Source organism: Musca domestica, unplaced genomic scaffold (assembly GCF_030504385.1).
Source record: "Musca domestica strain aabys unplaced genomic scaffold, Musca_domestica.polishedcontigs.V.1.1 1179, whole genome shotgun sequence".
Lineage (NCBI taxonomy): Eukaryota > Metazoa > Arthropoda > Insecta > Diptera > Muscidae > Musca > Musca domestica.
Window position 1 is genome coordinate 38,074 of NW_026712148.1, and position 22,345 is coordinate 60,418.

Sequence of the window (22,345 nt, forward strand, 5' to 3'; positions counted from 1 at the left end):
TTTTTTCTGTAGAAAAATTCCCCCTCAATTACTGAGAAAATTTATTTCTATAGAAAAAGTCTTTCTCAGTCACTGAGGATTTTTTTTTCTATAGAAAAAAGTCTTCCTCAGTCACTGAGGAAATTTTGTTTCATTAAAAAATCCATCTTCAATCACTGAGGAAATTTTTTTCTAAAGAAAAAAGTCTTCCTCAGTTACTGAGGAAATTTTTTTCTATAGAAAAATGTCTTCCTCAGTTACTGAGGAAATTTTTTCAAAAGAAAAATCCTTCCTCAGTACCAGAGGAATTTTTTTTCTATAGAAAAAAGTCTTCCTCAGTACCAGAGGAAATTTTTTTCTATAGAAAAAAGTCTTCCTCAGTACCAGAGGATTTTTTTTCTATAGAAAAAAGTCTTCCTCGGTCCCGGAGGAATTTTTTTCTAAAGAAAAAAGTTTTCCTCAGTCCCGGAGGAATTTTTTTCTATAGAAAAAAGTCTTCCTCATTTACTGAGGAAATTTTTTTCTATAGAAAAAAGTCTTCCTCATTTACTGAGGAATTTTTTTCTATAGAAAAAAGTCTTCCTCATTTACTGAGGAAATTTTTTTCTATAGAAAAAAGAATAGAAAAAAGTCTTCCTCAGTCCCTGAAGAAATTTTTTTCTATAGAAAAATTCTTCCTCAGTCCCTGAGGAAATTTTTTTCTATTGAAAAAAGTCTTCCTCAGTCACTGAGGAAATTTTTTTCTGTAGAAAAAAGTCTACCTCAGTCACTGAGGAAATTTTTTTCTATACAAAAATCCCTCCTCAATCACTGAGGAATTTTTTTTCTATAGAAAAATCCTTCCTCAGTCACTGAGGATTTTTTTTTATAAAAAAAATCCTTCCTCAGTTACTGAGGAATTTTTTTTTCTATAGAAAAAAGTCTTCCTCAGTCACTGAGGAAATTTTTTTCTATTGAAAAATTCTTCCTCAGTTACCGAGGAAATTTTTTTCTATTGAAAAATTCTTCCTCAGTTAATGGGGAAATTTTTTTCTATAGAAAAAAGTCTTCCTCAGTCACTGAGGAAATTTTTTCCTACAGAAAAAAAGTCTTCCTCAGTCACTGAGGAAATTTTTTCTATAGAAAAAAGTCTTCCTCAGTCACGGAGGAAATTTTTTTCTATAGAAAAAAGTCTTCCTCAGTCACTGAGGAAATTTTTTTTTATAGAAAAAAGTCTTCCTCAGTCACTGAGGAAATTTTTTTCTTTAGAAAAAAGTCTTCCTCAGTCACTGAGGAAATTTTTTTCTATAGAAAAAAGTCTTCCTCAGTCCCTGAGGAAATTTTTTTCTATAGAAAAAAGTCTTCCTCAGTCAATGAGGAAATTTTTTTCTATAGAAAAAAGTCTTCCTCAGTCACTGAGGAAATTTTTTTCTATAGAAAAAAGTCTTCCTCAGTCACTGAGGAAATTTTTTTCTATAGAAAAAAGTCTTCCTCAGTCACTGAGGAAATTTTTTTCTATAGAAAAAAGTCTTCCTCAGATACTGAGCAAATTTTTTTCTATAGAAAAAAGTCTTCCTCAGTTACTGAGGAAATTTTTTTCTGTAGAAAAAAGTCTTCCTCAGTTACTGAGGAAATTTTTTTCTATAGAAAAATCCTTCCTCAGTACCAGAGGAATTTTTTTTCTATAGAAAAATCCTTCCTCAGTCCCAGAGGAAATTTTTTTCTATAGAAAAATCCTTCCTCAGTACCAGAGGAATTTTTTTTCCATAGAAAAATTCTTCCTCAGTCCCGGAGGAATTTTTTTCTATAGAAAAAAGTCTTCCTCAGTACCAGAGGAAATTTTTTTTCTATAGAAAAAAGTCTTCCTCAGTACCAGAGGAAATTTTTTTCTATAGAAAAAAGTCTTCCTCAGTCCCGGAGGAATTTTTTTCTATAGAAAAAGTCTTCCTCAGTCCCGGAGGAATTTTTTTCTATAGAAAAAAGTCTTCCTCAGTCCCGGAGGAATTTTTTCTATAGAAAAAAATCTTCCTCAGTCCCGGAGGAATTTTTTTCTATAGAAAAAAATCTTCCTCAGTCCCGGAGGAATTTTTTTCTATAGAAAAAAGTCTTCCTCAGTCACTGAGGAAATTTTTTTCTATAGAAAAAGTCTTCCTCAGTCACTGAGGAAATTTTTTTCTATAGAAAAAGTCTTCCTCAGTCACTGAGGAAATTTTTTTCTATAGAAAAGGTCTTCCTCAGTCACTGAGGAATTTTTTTTCTAAAGAAAAATCCTTGCTCAGTTACTGAGGAATTTTTTTTTCTTTAGAAAAATTCTTCCTCAGTCCCTGAGGATTTTTTTTTCTATAGAAGAATCCTTCCCCACTTACTTAGGAATTTTTTTTCTAAAGAAAAATTCATTTTCCAGGAAAACCTCAAATTTTTTATTCACCAAATAAAAATATAATAAAAAAAATTATTTTCTCCTCTTAACTCCAACATAAAATATGCTCGAAGACTTGTTATTTTGCACATCATACATGTGTGCTTCCATACATCCTGGTTGTAAACAATGCCTGTCTTTTCATCTACTTTTCATATTTTTTTTGTTTGTTTTTAACTTTTATACAATTTATATATATAGCTTCTTATTCATATATATAACATACTCAACTTAAAGTTAAATTTACCATTTGGAAATGTATGATATAATAGCAAATGTACTTCATGTGTAATCTCTCTTCCTGTCTTCCTTCCACCCTTCGCTCCTTAGGCCAGGTTAAAATGTAATCCTTCGTCTTTCGTCGTAAAAGGCTTTAACAATATTTATATATTATCTCTTCATTTGCCTGAGGATGGATGTCAGTGGCATCAGCAGTGTTTTCGTCATAACCCAAAAAATATCACATCAGCGTCATTGTCATCCGAAGATGTCAATGTTGTTGCTGACGACAACAGACGTAGTGGGAGATGTGTTGCATCAGTGTCAGACACACGCTCGCTGTGATGCTTATTAGCAAAAGTGACGTTCGGTGTGGATTGCTGTTGTGTCGACCCACCGCTGAACTTGGATATAAATCATCGAATTCAGTTATCATTAAGAGATCTGGAAAGAGGGAAAAAAAGAAAAATAATTAAAAAAAAAATTAAGAATATTTTTTCAAGGACCAAATAGACATGGATTTTTTAAAAATATGTTTTTAAGGACTATCAATAAATGTGGAATTTTTAAAAATATTTTTTCAAGGACGATCCATAAATGTGGATTTTTAAAAAATATTTTTAAGGACCAAAAAACGTGGATTTTTTAGGGAATATTTTTTACAAGGACCAATAAACGTGGATTTTTTAAAGAACTTTTTTCAAGGACCAAATAAACGTGGACTTCTTAAAGAATTTTTTCCAAGGACCAAATAAACGTGGATTTTTTAAAGAATTTTTTTCAAGGACCAGAAGACAAATAAATGTGGATTTTTTAAAGAATTTTTTTCCAAGGACCAGATGAACGTGGAGTTTTTAAAAAACATTTTTTCCAAGGACCAAAAGACATAAAGCATATTTCTTCAAGGACCAGATAAACGTGGATTTTTTAAAAATTATTTTTTTAAGGACCAATAAACGTGGATTTTTTAAAAATTATTTTTTTAAGGATCAATAAACGTGGATTTTTTAAAAATTATTTTTTTAAGGACCAATAAACATGGATTTTTTAAAGAATATTTTTTCAAGGATCAATAAACGTGGATTTTTTAAAAATTATTTTTTTAAGGACCAATAAACGTGGATTTTTTAAAAATTATTTTTTTAAGGACCAATAAACGTGGATTTTTTAAAGAATATTTTTTTAAGGACCAATAAACGTGGATTTTTTAAAGAATATTTTTTTAAGGACCAAATAAACGTGGATTTTTTAAAGAATATTTTTTCAAGGAACAAATAAACGTGGATTTTTTAAAGAATATTTTTTCAAGGAACAAATAAACGTGGATTTTTAAAAGAATATTTTTTCAAGGAACAAATAAACGTGGATTTTTAAAAGAATATTTTTTCAAGGACCAAATAAACGTGGATTTTTTAAAGAATATTTTTTCAAGGACCAAATAATCGTGGATTTTTTAAAGAATATTTTTTCAAGGACCAAATAAACGTGGATTTTTTAAAGAATATTTTTTCAAGGACCAAATAAACGTGGATTTTTTAAAGAATATTTGTTTCAAAGACTAATTTAAGAGGATTTTTTAAAGAATATTTCTTTCAAGGAACAATTTACGAGGATTTTTTAAAGAATATTTCTTTCAAGGAACAATTTACGAGGATTTTTTAAAGAATATTTCTTTCAGGGAACAATTTACGAGGATTTTTTAAAGAATATTTCCTTCAATAATTCTCAAAAATAAACATGGATTTTTATTGACATTTTTCCAAGTATATTCCCAGCATTAAACGTTTATATTTTAAGATTTTCCCAAGGACCTTCCAATCAGTAAATGTTGTTTTTTAAAAAAAATTCTTTTTCAAAGATCTTCACAACAATAAACGTGATTTTTTAAAGAATTTTTTTTCCAAAGACCATCTCAACACTGAAAGTCGATTTTTTAAATAATATTTTTCAAGGACCATCTCAACAGTGAAAATGGGCATTTTAAAGATTTTTTAAGGACCTACCAAAAAAAATTGGATTTTTAAGAAATATTTTTCCATGGACAATTCCAAAAATGTTTTTTTAAAGAATTTTATTAAGGACCATCTCAACAATAAATGTGGACTTAAAAAAATTGACTATAAATGACCCTTGATGATCTTTCCAAAAATCCATGGTTAGATATTTTTTTAAGAATTTTTTTCAAGGACCATCTTAACCGAAAAAGCGGGTATTAGGAAGAATTTTTTTAGGATTTTTTTTTAAAGAATTTTCTTTTAATGAAAGTCCCTTCAAGGACATGGATATTTTAATTAAAGTTTCTTCAAAGGACTATTAGACGTCGATTTTTTAAACGATATTTCTTCAAGGACCAAAAGACCATTAAACGTGGACTTTTTAAAGAAAATTTCTTCTAGGGACAAAGGATCTTCAAGGTGGGTTTTTTAAAGAAAATGTTATCCAGGACCAAAGGGCCATCAACGTGGATTTTTACAGAAAATTGTATCAACGACCACCACAACAACAAATAAAAGGACCAATAAACGTGGATTTTTTGCAGAAATTTTCCTCAAGGACCAAGGGACTGTTAAAAGTTCCAGAATCATCAGACCAATAAACATGGATTTTTTAAGATATATTTTTCAAGAACCAAAGGACTGTCAAACGTTCAGGATCATCAGACCAATAAATGTGGATATTTTAAAAATGTTTTTTTAATGACTAAAAAAATATTTTTTCAGAAGTTCAGGATTATTGATAGTTTTTGAAAAATTATGTTTCAGAAATCCACATTTATTGATAGTCCATGAAAAAGTATTTTTCAGAGATCCACGTTTATTGATAGTCCTTTGAATAATATTTTTCAGAAATTCACGTTTATTGATAGTCCTTGGTAAAATATTTTTTTTAAAAATCCACGTTTATTGATAGTCCTTGGAAAAATATTTTTTTTTTTTAAATCCACGTATATTGATAGTCCTTGAAAAATATTTTTTAAAAAATTCACGTTTTTTGATAGTTTTTGAAAAAATATTTGTTAAAAGATCCTCGTTTGTTGGTATTCCTTGAAAAAATATTTTTTTTAAAAATCCACGTTTATTAATAGTTCTTGAAAAAATACTTTTTTAAAAAATCCACTTTTTTTTGATAGTCCTTGACAAAATGTTTTTTAAAAATCCATGTTTATTGAAAAAATATTTTTTTTAAAATAATCCTCCTTTATTGGTGGTTATTGATAAAAAATGTTTTTCAGAAATCCACATTTATTGATAGTCCTTTGAAAAAATATTTTTTAAAAATCCACGTTTATTGATAGTCTTTGTAAAAATATTTAAAAACCCACGTTTTTTGATAGTCCTTGAAAAAATATTTTTTTATAATCCACGTTTATTGATAGTCCTTGAAAAGCTATTTTTTAAAAATCCACGTTTATTGATAGTCCTTGAAAAAATACTTTTTTAAAAACCCACTTTTATTGATAGTCCTTGAAAAAATATTTTTTATAAAATCCACGTTTAGTGATAGTCCTTGAAAACATATTTTTTTTAAAAATCCACGTTTATTGATACTCCTTGGAAAAATATATTTCAGAAATTCACGTTTATTAATAGTTCTTGAAAAAATATTTTTTAAAAAATCCACGTTTATGGACAGTCCTTAAAAAAATATTTTTAAAAAGCCACGTTTATTGATAGTTTCTTAAAAAATATTTTTAAAAAGCCACGTTTATTGATAGTTTCTTAAAAAATATTTTTTAAAAAATCCACGTTTGTTGATACTCCTTGAAAAATGTTTTTTTTTCAGAAATCCACGTTTATTGATAGTCCTTGAAAAAATATTTTTTTTTTTTCAGAAATCCACGTTTAATGATAGTCCTTGAAAAAATATTTTTTAAAAAATCCATGTTTATTGGTAGTCCTTGAAAATATATTTCCATATTTGTTGATAGTCCTTGAAAAAATATTTTTAAAAAAATCCTCGTTTGTTGATAGTCCTTGAAAAAATCTTTTTTACAAAATCAACGCTTATTGGTAGTCCTTGAGAAAATTTGTTTTAAAAAATCCACGTTTATTGATAGTCCTTGAAAAAATATATTTAAAAAATCCACGTTTATTGATAGTCCTTGAAAAAATATATTTAAAAAATCCACGTTTATTGATAGTCCTTGAAAAAATATTTTTCAGAAATCCAAGTTTATTGATAGTCCTTGAAAAAATATTTTTTAAAAAATCCACGTTTATTGATAGTCCTTGAAAAAATATTTTTTTTAAATCAACTTTTATTGATAGTCCTTGAAAAAATATTTTTTTTTAAATCAACTTTTATTGATAGTCCTTGAAAAAATTTTATTTTAAAAATCCACGTTTATTAATAATCCTTGAAAATTTTTTTTTTTTTTTTTAAATTCCACGTTTATTGATAATCCTTGAAAAAAAAATTATTTTAAAAATCCACGTCTACTGATAGTCTTTGCATTTTTTTTTTTAAAAATCCACGTTCATTGATAAGTTTTGAAAAAATATTTTTCGGAAATTCATGTTTATTGATAGTCCTTGAAAAAATATTTTCCGAAATCCACATTTATTGATAGTCATTGGAAAATTATTTTTCATAAATCCACGTTTATTGATAGACCTTAAAAAATATTTGTTTTAAATTCACGTTTATTAATAGTCCTTGAAAAAATATTTTTTTTAAAGTCCACGTTTATTGATAGTCCTTGAAAAAATATTTTTTAAAAAATCCACGTTTATTGATAGTTCTTAAAACATTATTTCAGAAATTTTTTAAAAATATTTTTTCAAGGACTATCAATATAAGTGGATTTTTTAAAAATATTTTTTCAAGGACTATCAATAAAAGTGGATTTTTTAAAAAAATATTTTTTTCAAGGACTATCAATAAACGTGTATTTTTTTAAAAATATTTTTTCAAGGACTATCAATAAAAGTGGATTTTTTAAAAAATATTTTTCCAAGGACTATCACTAATCCTGGACTTCTGAAAAATATTTTTCCAAGGACTATCAATAATCCTGGACTTCTGAAAAATATTTTTCCAAGGACTATCAATAATCCTGGAATTCTGAAAAATAGTTTTTATTCCTTAAAAAAACATTTCAAAAAATCTACGTTTATTGGTCTGATGATACTGGAACGTTTAACAGTCCTTTGGTTCTTGAAAAATATTTTTTAAAAAATCCACGTTGATTGTTGGTTTGGTCCTTTAAAATATATTCTTTAAAAAAACCACGTTTATTAGTCATTTGGTCCTTGACGAAAGTTTGTTTAAAAAATCCACATTTAATGGCTATTTGGTCTCTGAAGAAATTTTCTTTAAATAATTCACGTTTAATGGTCCTTGAAAATTTTTCTTTAAAAATCCACGTTTAAAGGTCTTTTGATCATTGAAGAAATTTTGTAAGAAAAATCCACGTTTAATGGTACTTTGGTCTTTGAAAAAATATTCTTTAAAAAATCCCCTTTTATTGTTGGGAAAGTCCTTGGAAAAAATTCTGTATAAAATCTATGTTTATTAAATTCTTTATTCTTTATTAAATTCACGTTTATTGGGCTTTTGGTCCTTGAAAAAGTATTTTTTAAAACATCCACGTTTATTGACCATGAAAAAAATATTCTTTAAAAAATCAACGTTTATTGATAGTCCTTGAAAAAATATTTTTCAGAAATCCACGTTTATTGATAATACTTGAAAAAATATTTTTCCGAAATCCACGTTTATTGATAGACCTTGAAAAATATTTTTTAAAAAATGCACGTTGTTGATTGTCCTTGGAAAAATATATTTTTTTAAATTCACGTTTATTTATAGTCATTGAAAAAATATTCTTTAAAAAATCCACGTTCATTGATAAAATATTTTTAGTAATCCTTGTTTATTGAAAGTTCTTGATTTTTTATTTTAAAAAATCCATGTTATTGATGACCTTAAAAACGTATTTTCAGAAATTTTTTAAAAATATTTTTTCAAGGACTACCAATAAAGAAATTTTTTCCATTACCAAAGAAGAATATCCTTTATTTTTTTTTTTTTTTAAATTTTGACTTTTCTTTGGTCCCAGAAATTTTTTCTAGGACCAAAGTAGAGTATCCTTTAAACATTTTTTTAGAAATCCGACTTTTTCTTAAAAATTATTCCTTAAATATTTTCTTGTATTGTTTTCTCCATAAAATCTCCTTCCTTTTAATGAGTATATATATATATTTTTTTTTCTTTATTTACCTATTTTTCCAACCCAATTTAATCCAGGTTTTTTATTTGCACATCATTACCTTACAACAAAAGTGAGCGAAACCCTTGTTTAATAAGACTTCATTTATGCCATTTTAAGAATAACAGAAATTCGGTGCCATATTTGCCCTTTATTAAGTTAAACCCCAAGAGGTTTTTTCTTCCCACTGCTTGGCATTTTCTAAGAAATGCCAACCGTGGAAAATCCTTCCACCGTGGAATATCCTTGCACCTTTTCCACCCTTACCGTGCCATAATCCCATGACCGATATTTGTTTGCGTACTATTATAGCTTCATAATATTTCGTTTTATTTATTTAATCGCTCTCCAGAGTCCTTTTATTTTATCTAACAATATTTGCTTTGCTTGAACTGAGACAGTAAGGCAGGCAGCCAGACAGACACAGTTCAAAATTTCGGTCTTTTCATTTAAATTTTCTTTTATTTTATTTTCCGTTTTTTTTTTTTTTTTTTTTTTGGCTGTCAAACCTTTATTTGAATTGTGTCAATATTTTTTCCCTTCTCCTTGTCTTCTTTTTTTTTGCTTTTGCTTTATTTGCACATGAAATAACAACATACCTTTCCGTTTTCCAGGATTTTCATTTTCCTCACTTTCACTTGAGGTTACTTTCGACTGATGATAAGGTTCAGATGATTTGATACGTTTTTTGCCTTTTGCGTTTTGGGTGTTGAATGGATGAAATGGAAATGAAAAGAAAATATTTACAAATTATTAAATTGGAAAATGTGTTTTTTTGCCATAGAATATTGTCTGATTGGCTGTTATTTTTTGCCTAGCTCTTTGAATACGACCACAAAAAGTTAATCCGTAAAGTATGCAACAAATTTTTGCATTTAAATATGCCTAAATGTATACGCATGTATGGGCATTGATTCGTTTCGCCAAGTTATTGTAGCAGCTAATTATTTAATTAGGTCTATGAGAGGGGAAAATATTGTTTAGAAATTAATTATGATCTGGGTAAATGGATAATGGCTTTAAATTTGCATATGAATAGAATACGGATTTAAAGTGGAAACTCCAAAAAATTGATTTTCACAAAAAAAAAAAAAAATAAATAAAAAAATCAAGAATTTTCTGAAATGAAATATTTGCTACAAATTTTGCTCTAACCAAAGAGGTTCACCCCATTAAAATCAATTCCTAATAATCAATGACAGGTTCTACTGTATTTAATCCCATTATGTCAGACGGCAATTTATTAACTCAATTTTCCAATATTTATTAATTTTTGTAAAAAAATTTAAAAATTTCTCCAAATCTCTCCCCTAGAAAATATTTCCCCTCTACCATAATTTAATACTCACCTTTCTTTCGAGGATATCCTTCCACATCATTAATGGTATTCGATGGTATTTCTGGAAAAAAGTAAAGAAAAGAGAAAAATGATTTTAGTTACTCATCGAGAAACTACTCTCTTTTCAAAAGAGAAGAACAATATTTTTTCTCTCAATACTTACTGTACAATTTAATGGTTCCATCCGTATCTCCCAGCGAATTTTTCGCCACACAACGATATGCCCCAAAATCGGAGGCTGACAGGGGATTTATGTGCAGTTTTATTGAGGTGCGATAATCTCCGATTTCGGTGACGTTCGAAACGAATTTGCTGGCTGAAAGAGAAAAGAATATTTAAAGAATATTTTTTCAAGGGCTACCACAAACATGGATTTTTTAAAGAATATTTTTTCAAGGAGCAATAGAGGCGTGCATTTTTTGAAGAATATTTTTTCAAGGACCATCCAAGGCCTAAATTTTTTAAAGAATATTTTAACAAAGACCATACAAGGCGTGGATTTTTTAAGGAATATTTTTTTTCCAACCAAACGTATATTTCTTAAAGAATATTTTTTCAAGGACCAAAAAAACGTGGATTTTTGTAAAGAAAATTTTTCAGGCTTGGATTTTTTAAAGAATATTTTTTCAAGGAACATCCACCAAGGCTTGGATTTTTTAAAAAATATTTTTCAAATGCCATCCAGGCTTGGATTTTTTAAAGAAAATTTTTTCAAGGACCACCACAAACGTGGATTTTTTAAAGAATATTTTTTCAAGGACCATCCACCAAGGCGTGGATTTTTTAAAAAATATTTTTTCAAGAACCAAATAAACGTGGATTTTTTGAAGAATATTTTTACAAGGACCACCACAAACGTGGATTTTTTAAAGAATATTTTTTCATGGACCATCCAAGGCGTGGATTTTTTGAAGAATATTTTTTTAAGGACCATGGATTTTTTGAAGAATATTTTTTCATGGGCCATCCAAGGCATGTATTCTTTAAAGAATATTTTTTCAATCGTCAACAAAGGCTTGGCTTTTTGAAGAATATGTTTACAATGACCACACAAGGCGTGGATTTTTTAAAGAATATTTTTTCAAAGGCCATCTAAGACGTGGATTTTTTAAAGAATATTTTTTTAAGGACCATCCACCAAGGCGTGGATTTTTTAAAGAATATTTTTTTAAGGACCATCCACCAAGGCGTGGATTTTTTAAAGAATATTTTTTTAAGGACCATCCACCAAGGCGTAGATTTTTTAAAGAATATTTTTTAAGGACCATCCACCAAGGCGTGGATTTTTTAAAGAATATTTTTTTAAGGACCATCCACCAAGGCGTAGATTTTTTAAAGAATATTTCCTAAAGACCACAACAAACGTGGATATTTTAAAGAATATTTCCTAAAGACCACAACAAACGTGGATATTTTAAAGAATATTTCCTAAAGACCACAACAAACGTGGATTTTTTAAAGAATATTTTTTTAAGGACCATCCACCAAGGCGTGGATTTTTTAAAGAATATTTTTTTAAGGACCATCCACCAAGGCGTGGATTTTTTAAAGAATATTTTTTTAAGGACCAAAGGACCATTAAACGTGGATTTTTTAAGAATATTTTTTCAAGGACCATCCACCAAGGCGTGGATTTTTTTTAAGAATATTTTTTCAAGGACCAAAGGACCATTCAACGTGGATTTTTTTAAGAATATTTTTTCAAGGACCAAAGGACCATTAAACGTGGATTTTTTAAAGAATATTTTTTCAAGGACCATCTACCAAGGCGTGGATTTTTTAAAGAATATTTTTTCAAGGACCATCTACCAAGGCGTGGATTTTTAAAGAATATTTTTTCAAGGACCAAAGGACCATTAAACGTGGATTTTTTAAAGAATATTTTTTCAAGGACCATCTACCAAGGCGTGGATTTTTTAAAGAATATTTTTTCAAGGACCAAGGACCATTAAACGTGGATTTTTTAAAGAATATTTTTTCAAGGACCATCTACCAAGGCGTGGATTTTTTAAAGAATATTTTTTCAAGGACCAAAGGACCATTAAACGTGGATTTTTTAAAGAATATTTTTTCAAGGACCATCTACCAAGGCGTGGATTTTTTAAAGAATATTTTTTCAAGGACCATCTACCAAGGCGTGGATTTTTTAAAGAATATTTTTTCAAGGAACATCCACCAAGGCGTGGATTTTTTAAAGAATATTTTTTCAAGGACCATCTACCAAGGCGTGGATTTTTTAAAGAATATTTTTTCAAGGACCATCCACCAAGGGGTGGATTTTTTAAAGAATATTTTTTCAAGGACCATCTACCAAGGCGTGGATTTTTTAAAGAATATTTTTTCAAGGACCATCCACCAAGGCGTGGATTTTTTAAAGAATATTTTTTCAAGGACCATCTACCAAGGCGTGGATTTTTTAAAGAATATTTTTTCAAGGACCATCTACCAAGGCGTGGATTTTTTAAAGAATATTTTTTCAAGGACCATCCAAGGCGTGGATTTTTTAAAGAATATTTTTTCAAGGACCATCTACCTAATGCGTGGATTTTTTAAAGAATATTTTTTCAAGGACCATCTACCAAGGCGTGGATTTTTTAAAGAATACTTTTTCAAGGACCATCCAAGGCGTGGATTTTTTAAAGAATATTTTTTCAAGGACCAAATAAATGTGGATTTTTTAAAGAATATTTTTCAAGGACCAAATAAATGTGGATTTTTTAAAGAATATTTTTTCAAGGACCAAATAAATGTGGATTTTTTAAAGAATATTTTTTCAAGGACCAAATAAATGTGGATTTTTTAAAGAAAATTTTTTCAAAGACCATCCACCAAGGCGTGGATTTTTTAAAGAATATTTTTTAAGGACCATCCACCAAGGCGTGGATTTTTTAAAGAATATTTTTTCAAGGACCAAATAAATGTGGATTTTTTAAAGAATATTTTTTCAAGGACCAAATAAATGTGGATTTTTTAAAGAAAATTTTTTCAAAGACCATCCACCAAGGCGTGGATTTTTTAAAGAATATTTTTTAAGGACCATCCACCAAGGCGTGGATTTTTTAAAGAATATTTTTTCAAGGACCAAATAAATGTGGATTTTTAAAGAATATTTTTTTAAGGACCATCCACCAAGGCGTGGATTTTTTAAAGAATATTTTTTCAAGGCGTGGATTTTTTAAAGAATATTTTTTAAGGACCATCCACCAAGGCGTGGATTTTTTAAAGAATATTTTTTCAAGGGTACAAATAAACGTGGATTTTTTAAAGAATATTTTTTCAAGGACCAAATAAATGTGGATTTTTTAAAGAAAATTTTTTCAAAGACCATCCACCAAGGCGTGGATTTTTTAAAGAATATTTTTTAAGGACCATCCACCAAGGCGTGGATTTTTTAAAGAATATTTTTTCAAGGACCAAATAAATGTGGATTTTTTAAAGAATATTTTTTTAAGGACCATCCACCAAGGCGTGGATTTTTTAAAGAATATTTTTTAAGGACCATCCACCAAGGCGTGGATTTTTTAAAGAATATTTTTAAGGACCATCCACCAAGGCGTGGATTTTTTAAAGAATATTTTTTTAAGGACCATCCACCAAGGCGTGGATTTTTTAAAGAATATTTTTTAAGGACCATCCACCAAGGCGTGGATTTTTTAAAGAATATTTTTTTAAGGACCATCCACCAAGGCGTGGATTTTTTAAAGAATATTTTTTAAGGACCATCCACCAAGGCGTGGATTTTTTAAAGAATATTTTTTTAAGGACCATCCACCAAGGCGTGGATTTTTTAAAGAATATTTTTTAAGGACCATCCACCAAGGCGTGGATTTTTTAAAGAATATTTTTTTAAGGACCATCCACCAAGGCGTGGATTTTTTAAAGAATATTTTTTTAAGGACCATCCACCAAGGCGTGGATTTTTTAAAGAATATTTTTTAAGGACCATCCACCAAGGCGTGGATTTTTAAAGAATATTTTTTTAAGGACCATCCACCAAGGCGTGGATTTTTTAAAGAATATTTTTTTAAGGACCATCCACCAAGGCGTGGATTTTTTAAAGAATATTTTTTTAAGGACCATCCACCAAGGCGTGGATTTTTTAAAGAATATTTTTTTAAGGACCATCCACCAAGGCGTGGATTTTTTAAAGAATATTTTTTTAAGGACCATCCACCAAGGCGTGGATTTTTTAAAGAATATTTTTTTAAGGACCATCCAGCAAGGCGTGGATTTTTTAAAGAATATTTTTTTAAGGACCATCCACCAAGGCGTGGATTTTTTAAAGAATATTTTTTTAAGGACCATCCACCAAGGCGTGGATTTTTTAAAGAATATTTTTTAAGGACCATCCACCAAGGCGTGGATTTTTTAAAGAATATTTTTTTAAGGACCATCCACCAAGGCGTGGATTTTTTAAAGAATATTTTTTAAGGACCATCCACCAAGGCGTGGATTTTTTAAAGAATATTTTTTTAAGGACCATCCACCAAGGCGTGGATTTTTTAAAGAATATTTTTTAAGGACCATCCACCAAGGCGTGGATTTTTTAAAGAATATTTTCTTAAGGACCATCCACCAAGGCGTGGATTTTTTAAAGAATATTTTTTTAAGGACCATCCACCAAGGCGTGGATTTTTTAAAGAATATTTTTTTAAGGACCATCCACCAAGGCGTGGATTTTTTAAAGAATATTTTTTTAAGGACCATCCACCAAGGCGTGGATTTTTTAAAGAATATTTTTTTAAGGACCACCCACCAAGGCGTGGATTTTTTAAAGAATATTTTTTCAAGGACCATCTACCAAGGCGTGGATTTTTTAAAGAATATTTTTTCAAGGACCATCTATCAAGGCGTGGATTTTTTAAAGAATACTTTTTCAAGGACCATCTACCAAAGCGTGGATTTTTTAAAGAATATTTTTTCAAGGACCATCCACCAAAGCGTGGATTTTTTAAAGAATATTTTTTCAAGGACCATCTACCAAGGCGTGATTTTTTAAAGAATATTTTTTCAAGGACCATCTACCAAAGCGTGGATTTTTTAAAGAATATTTTTTCAAGGACCATCCACCAAAGCGTGGATTTTTTAAAGAATATTTTTTCAAGGACCACCTACCAAGGCGTGGATTTTTTAAAGAATATTTTTTCAAGGACCACCTACCAAAGCGTGGATTTTTTAAAGAATATTTTTTCAAGGACCATCTACCAAGGCGTGGATTTTTTAAAGAATATTTTTTCAAGGACCATCCAAGGCGTGGATTTTTTAAAGAATATTTTTTCAAGGACCATCCAAGGCGTGGATTTTTTAAAGAATATTTTTTCAAGGACCATCTACCTAATGCGTGGATTTTTTAAAGAATATTTTTTCAAGGACCATCTACCAAGGCGTGGATTTTTTAAAGAATACTTTTTCAAGGACCATCCAAGGCGTGGATTTTTTAGAGAATATTTTTTCAAGGACCAAATAAATGTGGATTTTTTAAAGAATATTTTTTCAAGGACCAAATAAATGTGGATTTTTTAAAGAATATTTTTTCAAGGACCAAATAAATGTGGATTTTTTAAAGAATATTTTTTCAAGGACCAAATAAATGTGGATTTTTTAAAGAAAATTTTTTCAAAGACCATCCACCAAGGCGTGGATTTTTTAAAGAATATTTTTTAAGGACCATCCACCAAGGCGTGGATTTTTTAAAGAATATTTTTTCAAGGACCAAATAAATGTGGATTTTTTAAAGAATATTTTTTCAAGGACCAAATAAATGTGGATTTTTTAAAGAAAATTTTTTCAAAGACCATCCACCAAGGCGTGGATTTTTAAAGAATATTTTTTAAGGACCATCCACCAAGGCGTGGATTTTTTAAAGAATATTTTTTCAAGGACCAAATAAATGTGGATTTTTTAAAGAATATTTTTTTAAGGACCATCCACCAAGGCGTGGATTTTTAAAGAATATTTTTTTAAGGACCATCCACCAAGGCGTGGATTTTTTAAAGAATATTTTTTTAAGGACCATCCACCAAGGCGTGGATTTTTTAAAGAATATTTTTTAAGGACCATCCACCAAGGCGTGGATTTTTTAAAGAATATTTTTTTAAGGACCATCCACCAAGGCGTGGATTTTTTAAAGAATATTTTTTTAAGGACCATCCACCAAGGCGTGGATTTTTTAAAGAATATTTTTTTAAGGACCATCCACCAAGGCGTGGATTTTTTAAAGAATATTTTTTTAAGGACCATCCACCAAGGCGTGGATTTTTTAAAGAATATTTTTTTAAGGACCATCCACCAAGGCGTGGATTTTTTAAAGAATATTTTTTTAAGGACCATCCACCAAGGCGTGGATTTTTTAAAGAATATTTTTTTAAGGACCATCCACCAAGGCGTGGATTTTTAAAGAATATTTTTTTAAGGACCATCCACCAAGGCGTGGATTTTTAAAGAATATTTTTTTAAGGACCATCCACCAAGGCGTGGATTTTTTAAAGAATATTTTTTTAAGGACCATCCACCAAGGCGTGGATTTTTTAAAGAATATTTTTTTAAGGACCATCCACCAAGGCGTGGATTTTTTAAAGAATATTTTTTTAAGGACCATCCACCAAGGCGTGGATTTTTTAAAGAATATTTTTTTAAGGACCATCCACCAAGGCGTGGATTTTTTAAAGAATATTTTTTTAAGGACCATCCAGCAAGGCGTGGATTTTTTAAAGAATATTTTTTTAAGGACCATCCACCAAGGCGTGGATTTTTTAAAGAATATTTTTTTAAGGACCATCCACCAAGGCGTGGATTTTTTAAAGAATATTTTTTTAAGGACCATCCACCAAGGCGTGGATTTTTTAAAGAATATTTTTTTAAGGACCATCCACCAAGGCGTGGATTTTTTAAAGAATATTTTTTTAAGGACCATCCACCAAGGCGTGGATTTTTTAAAGAATATTTTTTTAAGGACCATCCACCAAGGCGTGGATTTTTTAAAGAATATTTTTTAAGGACCATCCACCAAGGCGTGGATTTTTTAAAGAATATTTTTTTAAGGACCACCCAAGGCGTGGATTTTTTAAAGAATATTTTTTCAAGGACCATCCAAGGCGTGGATTTTTTAAAGAATATTTTTTCAAGAACCACCACAGACGTGGATTTTTGTAAGGAATATTTTTTCAAGGACCATCTACCAAAGCGTGGATTTTGTAAGGAATATTTTTTCAAGGACCATCTACCAAAGCGTGGATTTTTTAAAGAATATTTTTTCAAGGACCATCCAACGCGTGGATTTTTTAAAGAATATTTTTTCAAGGACCAAATAAATGTGGATTTTTTAAAGAATATTTTTTCAAGGACCATCTACCAAGGCGTGGATTTTTTAAAGAATATTTTTTCAAGGACCATCCAAGGCGTGGATTTTTTAAAGAATATTTTTTCAAGGACCAAATAAATGTGGATTTTTTAAAGAATATTTTTTCAAGGACCATCTACCAAGGCGTGGATTTTTTAAAGAATATTTTTTCAAGGACCATCCAAGGCGTGGATTTTTTAAAGAATATTTTTTCAAGGACCATCCAAGGCGTGGATTTTTTAAAGAATATTTTTTCAAGGACCAAATAAATGTGGATTTTTTAAAGAATATTTTTTCAAGGACCATCTACCAAGGCGTGGATTTTTTAAAGAATATTTTTTCAAGGACCATCCAAGGCGTGGATTTTTTAAAGAATATTTTTTCAAGGACCATCCAAGGCGTGGATTTTTTAAAGAATATTTTTTCAAGGACCAAATAAATGTGGATTTTTTAAAGAATATTTTTTCAAGGACCAAATAAATGTGGATTTTTTAAAGAATATTTTTTCAAGGACCATCTACCAAGGCGTGGATTTTTTAAAGAATATTTTTTCAAGGACCATCCAAGGCGTGGATTTTTTAAAGAATATTTTTTCAAGGACCATCCAAGGCGTGGATTTTTTAAAGAATATTTTTTCAAGGACCATCCAAGGCGTGGATTTTTTAAAGAATATTTTTTCAAGGACCATCCAAGGCGTGGATTTTTTAAAGAATATTTTTTCAAGGACCATCTACCAAGGCGTGGATTTTTAAAGAATATTTTTTCAAGGACCATCTACCAAGGCGTGGATTTTTTAAAGAATATTTTTCAAGGACCATCCAAGGCGTGGATTTTTTAAAGAATATTTTTTCAAGGACCATCCAAGGCGTGGATTTTTTAAAGAATATTTTTTCAAGGACCATCCAAGGCGTGGATTTTTTAAAGAAAATTTTTTCAAAGACCATCCACCAAGGCGTGGATTTTTTAAAGAATATTTTTAAGGACCATCCACCAAGGCGTGGATTTTTTAAAGAATATTTTTTCAAGGACCAAATAAATGTGGATTTTTTAAAGAATATTTTTTTAAGGACCATCCACCAAGGCGTGGATTTTTTAAAGAATATTTTTTTAAGGACCATCCCCCAAGGCGTGGATTTTTAGAGAATATTTTTTTAAGGACCATCCACCAAGGCGTGGATTTTTTAAAGAATATTTTTTCAAGGACCAATAGAGGCGTGGATTTTTTAAAGAATTTTTTTTTTCAAGGACCATCCTAGGCTTGGATGTTTTAAGGAATGTTTTCTCAAGGACCACCAGAGGCTTGGATTTTTTATAGAATATTTTTTCAAAGACCACCTAAGGCGTGGATTTTGTAAAGAATATTTTAACAAATTTTTTTTCAAGGACCTTCCCAATAATTAGGGACTAGGATTTTAATTTTTTTTCAAAGACTTATTTTTCCAACACGATCAGCTCGGTTATGGCTCGGAGTAGGTGTAGACCTTTCAATTCTCTAGTTGAGACTCGCTAGCCTCTTAACAAATACATAAAAAAACTATGAAGTCGTGGGGGTTTTACATGATTCTGGCCTTGACCGCCGCAACCATGATGCGCCATACCAGCGGTGACGCGATACGGACCAGCGGCCCCATTTCAATTACCTAGAATTATCTTTAAGAATGGTAGCTCTCAACTGTGTTTCACGTCTACTGCCATTTCGAAGATCAGCCTTATGGGCTTCACTTCCCTCTTGGTTAGGGGCTGAGGATGACCAGCGTCTCTTTAGAGTTACCCAGAGTTTCCTTAGAACATGGTAGCCCTCCACAGAGTTCCAGGCCTATTCTGCAGGCTATATGGGCTTCACCTCACTATATCTTACACCTCTGCTTATTTATGAGTCCCAGCGGAGAATCGCTGACCCTTCAGCTCCCGGATCATTGAATTCTCCTGTAGTGACTCGCTGTTTCAGCTGTTTTAAGGCTAGTTGCTGTTCTATCAGCTAATCCACAGGGACTCGCTGGTCGTTCAGCTCATCTGTAGAGCCTCCCGACCTTTCAGCTCGTTTAGAGATGGTCAAGTGCACTATGAAGACTATTAGATCCTTCAGCTCGTCTACACAGATACTTCAGCTGATCCTTTCGCTAGATAGTAGATACTCGCTTATCTTTCAGTTTGTACGTTGCCTTCGTGTCGTCTAAATAGAGGTTCGTTTTTATAGACTTCCTTTGTCCATAAAGCGTCCCTTTGACAAGGATTATCAAAGTTGGAAACGTGGATTTTTAAGGGGTATTTTTTAAGGACTATCAACGAAACATGGATTCTGTAATGAATATTTTTCCTCTTGCAGAGGGGTAGACGTGGACTTTTAAAGAATATTTTTATAAAGGATTAAAGAGGCATAATTGTGAATTTTAAAATATTTTTTAATATTTTTTTAGATTTTTAAAAAATATTTTTTCAAGGACTTTTAGAGGGAGAAACGTAGATTTTTTAAAAATTATTTTTTCAAGGAATTTTAGAGGTAGAAACGTGGATTTTTAAATAATATTTTTTCAAGGACTTTTAGAGGAAAAAACGCGGATTTTTAATAAATATTTTTTCAAGGAATTTTAGAGGGAGAAACGTGGATTTTTAAAAAATATTTTTCAGGGAATTTTAGAGAGAGAAACGTGGATTTTTAAAAAATATTTTTTCAGGGAATTTTAGAGGGAGAAACGTGGATTTTTAAAAAATATTTTTTCAAGGACTTTTAGAGGGAGAAACGTGGATTTTTAAAAAAATATTTTTTCAGGGAATTTTAGAGGGAAAAACGCGTGTTTAAAAAAAAAATTCAAGGACTTTTAGAGAGAGAAACGTGAATTTTTAAAAAATTATTTTTTTCTGCGAATTTTAGAGGGGGAAACGTGAATTTTTAAATAAACATTTTTTCTGCGAATTTTGGAGGGGGAAACGTGGATTTTTAAAAAAATATTTTTCAGGGAATTTTAGAGGGGGAAACGTGGATTTTTAAAAAATATTTTTTCAATGACTTTTAGAGAGAGAAACGTGGATTTTTAAAAAATATTTTTTCAATGACTTTTAGAGAGAGAAACGTGGATTTTTAAAAAATATTTTTTCAATGAATTTTAAAGGGAAAAACGTGGATTTTTAAAAAGTATTTTTTTCAAGGCATTTTAGAGGGAGAAACGTGGATTTTTAAAAATATTTTTTTCAAGGATTTTTAGAGGGAGAAACGTGGATTTTTAAAAAAACATTTTTTTCAGGGAAGAAGGGGAAATGTGGATTTTTAAAAAATATTTTTTCAAGGACTTTTGGAGGGAAAACGTGGATTTTAAAAAATATTTTTTCAAGGACTAGCAGAAGAAGGGACATTCAGATATAAAAACGGGGATTTAAAAAAAATCGAGGACCTTTTAACCATTAAACGCGAATTTTTAAGGACTATTTTTCAATAATAGAAGTAGGTGTTTTAAAAAATAGCTCCTCTATAGAGACTTGATGACCCCTTGGCTGGCCAATAGAGACTCCCTTGTCCTCCTTTCATATATAGAGACTTCCAGATCCTTCAACTTACCTGGTGGCACAATATCTCCTTTTTCCTTTGTCCAATAGTTAATGGATCTGGGAAATGCCTCCGAGTCACATTCCAGTGTTACACCTTTGCCTTCCACCGCTCCGATCAGTTGATTTTGCACCGTTATCATGGGAGGGACTGGAATCAAAGGAGGAAACAAGAAAAATAACATTAATTTAAAATATTATTTTTATAAAGTTTTTTTTTATTAAAAAAAAAAAATAATGAAGAAATTTCAACTTACAGTGCACAATTAGTGTTATTCTCTTGCTGACAGATGGCGGTACGCCATTTGAGGCTATGCACAGATAGGCGCCCATATGTTGTCGTTTAACGCTGGGCAATACCAAATTTGTGCCCTCAACGTGGGAAACTGGAATGAGACAAAAAGAGGAAAATTTATAAAAATTAATAAAATTTTGGAATTCAAAAAAATATAAATTTAAAAAAAAAATATAAAAAAAATATATTTTAAAGTGAATAAATTTTAAAATTAGAATTTTAAGTATTTTTTTTAAATATATTTCATAGCTAAACAGCCTTAAAATTTAATTTTTTTCATTTCGAATATTTCAATTTTGAAATCTGAAAATTGAATTTATGCTCCTTTCCTGCTCCCCTTAACATATTTATTCATATCTACCTTCATAAAATTCCTACAAAATTTTTAAACTATTTCCATGCTGTTGTGTTCTTTTTTTTCGCTTTCCTCTTTGACATTTGACCCGGCTAATGTACACTTTCAGTTACCACCTTTAGTTGATGTTTAACAAAATCAGGATCACAAAAACCTGCAGCTAGCCCACCAACCACTGGCGGGATTTGTGGCGGCGTTGGTGGCTACCGGCATGTGGTACACATGCTATTCAAAAAATGAAAAAATTCTGCAAAATCCAACAGAAATGGCTCGTTGCGCGTTGTGTGAATAAGTATGTGTATGTGAGTGTGTCAGTGTGTGTGTGAGTGTGCGTTGAGAGGAAAAATATTTGTGTTAGCATGTAAAATGACATAAAACCCGGTAACGGATATGTGCTTACATTACCTCCACATATGATTCAATTCTATAATGGCCGGAGTGCCAACAACGGACACACCAAACAGATTAGAGTGGAAGTGAAAACAGACACGAAGGTAGGACTCCCTCTAAGGGCCTTAGGCAATACTTTCAGCAAGAGGGGTATATATATTTCAGAAATTTAAGAAAGAGGAGATTTTTCCGAAGTCAACATAAAAAAGCTAAGAGATCATTACACAAATCCAAAATTTAGCTATAAATTCTATTGAGACATATTCCAACTCAGCCGGAA

At 30.1% G+C, this 22,345-nt stretch overlaps 1 protein-coding gene across 1 annotated transcript; it reads right to left on the reverse strand.

The window, feature by feature from the left end:
• Window positions 1-2,533: 2,533 nt before the first annotated feature.
• Window positions 2,534-21,888, reverse strand: LOC109613987 (lachesin-like). Its single transcript, XM_059132257.1, has 7 exons — window positions 21,849-21,888; window positions 21,283-21,411; window positions 21,039-21,176; window positions 10,310-10,462; window positions 10,157-10,207; window positions 9,407-9,499; window positions 2,534-3,040 (listed from the first exon to the last, which is right to left on the reverse strand). The coding sequence occupies exons 1-7, from the start codon at window positions 21,886-21,888 to the stop codon at window positions 2,868-2,870; spliced, it is 777 nt and encodes a 258-aa protein (XP_058988240.1). The 3' UTR covers window positions 2,534-2,867.
• Between the last annotated feature and the right edge of the window lie 457 nt (window positions 21,889-22,345).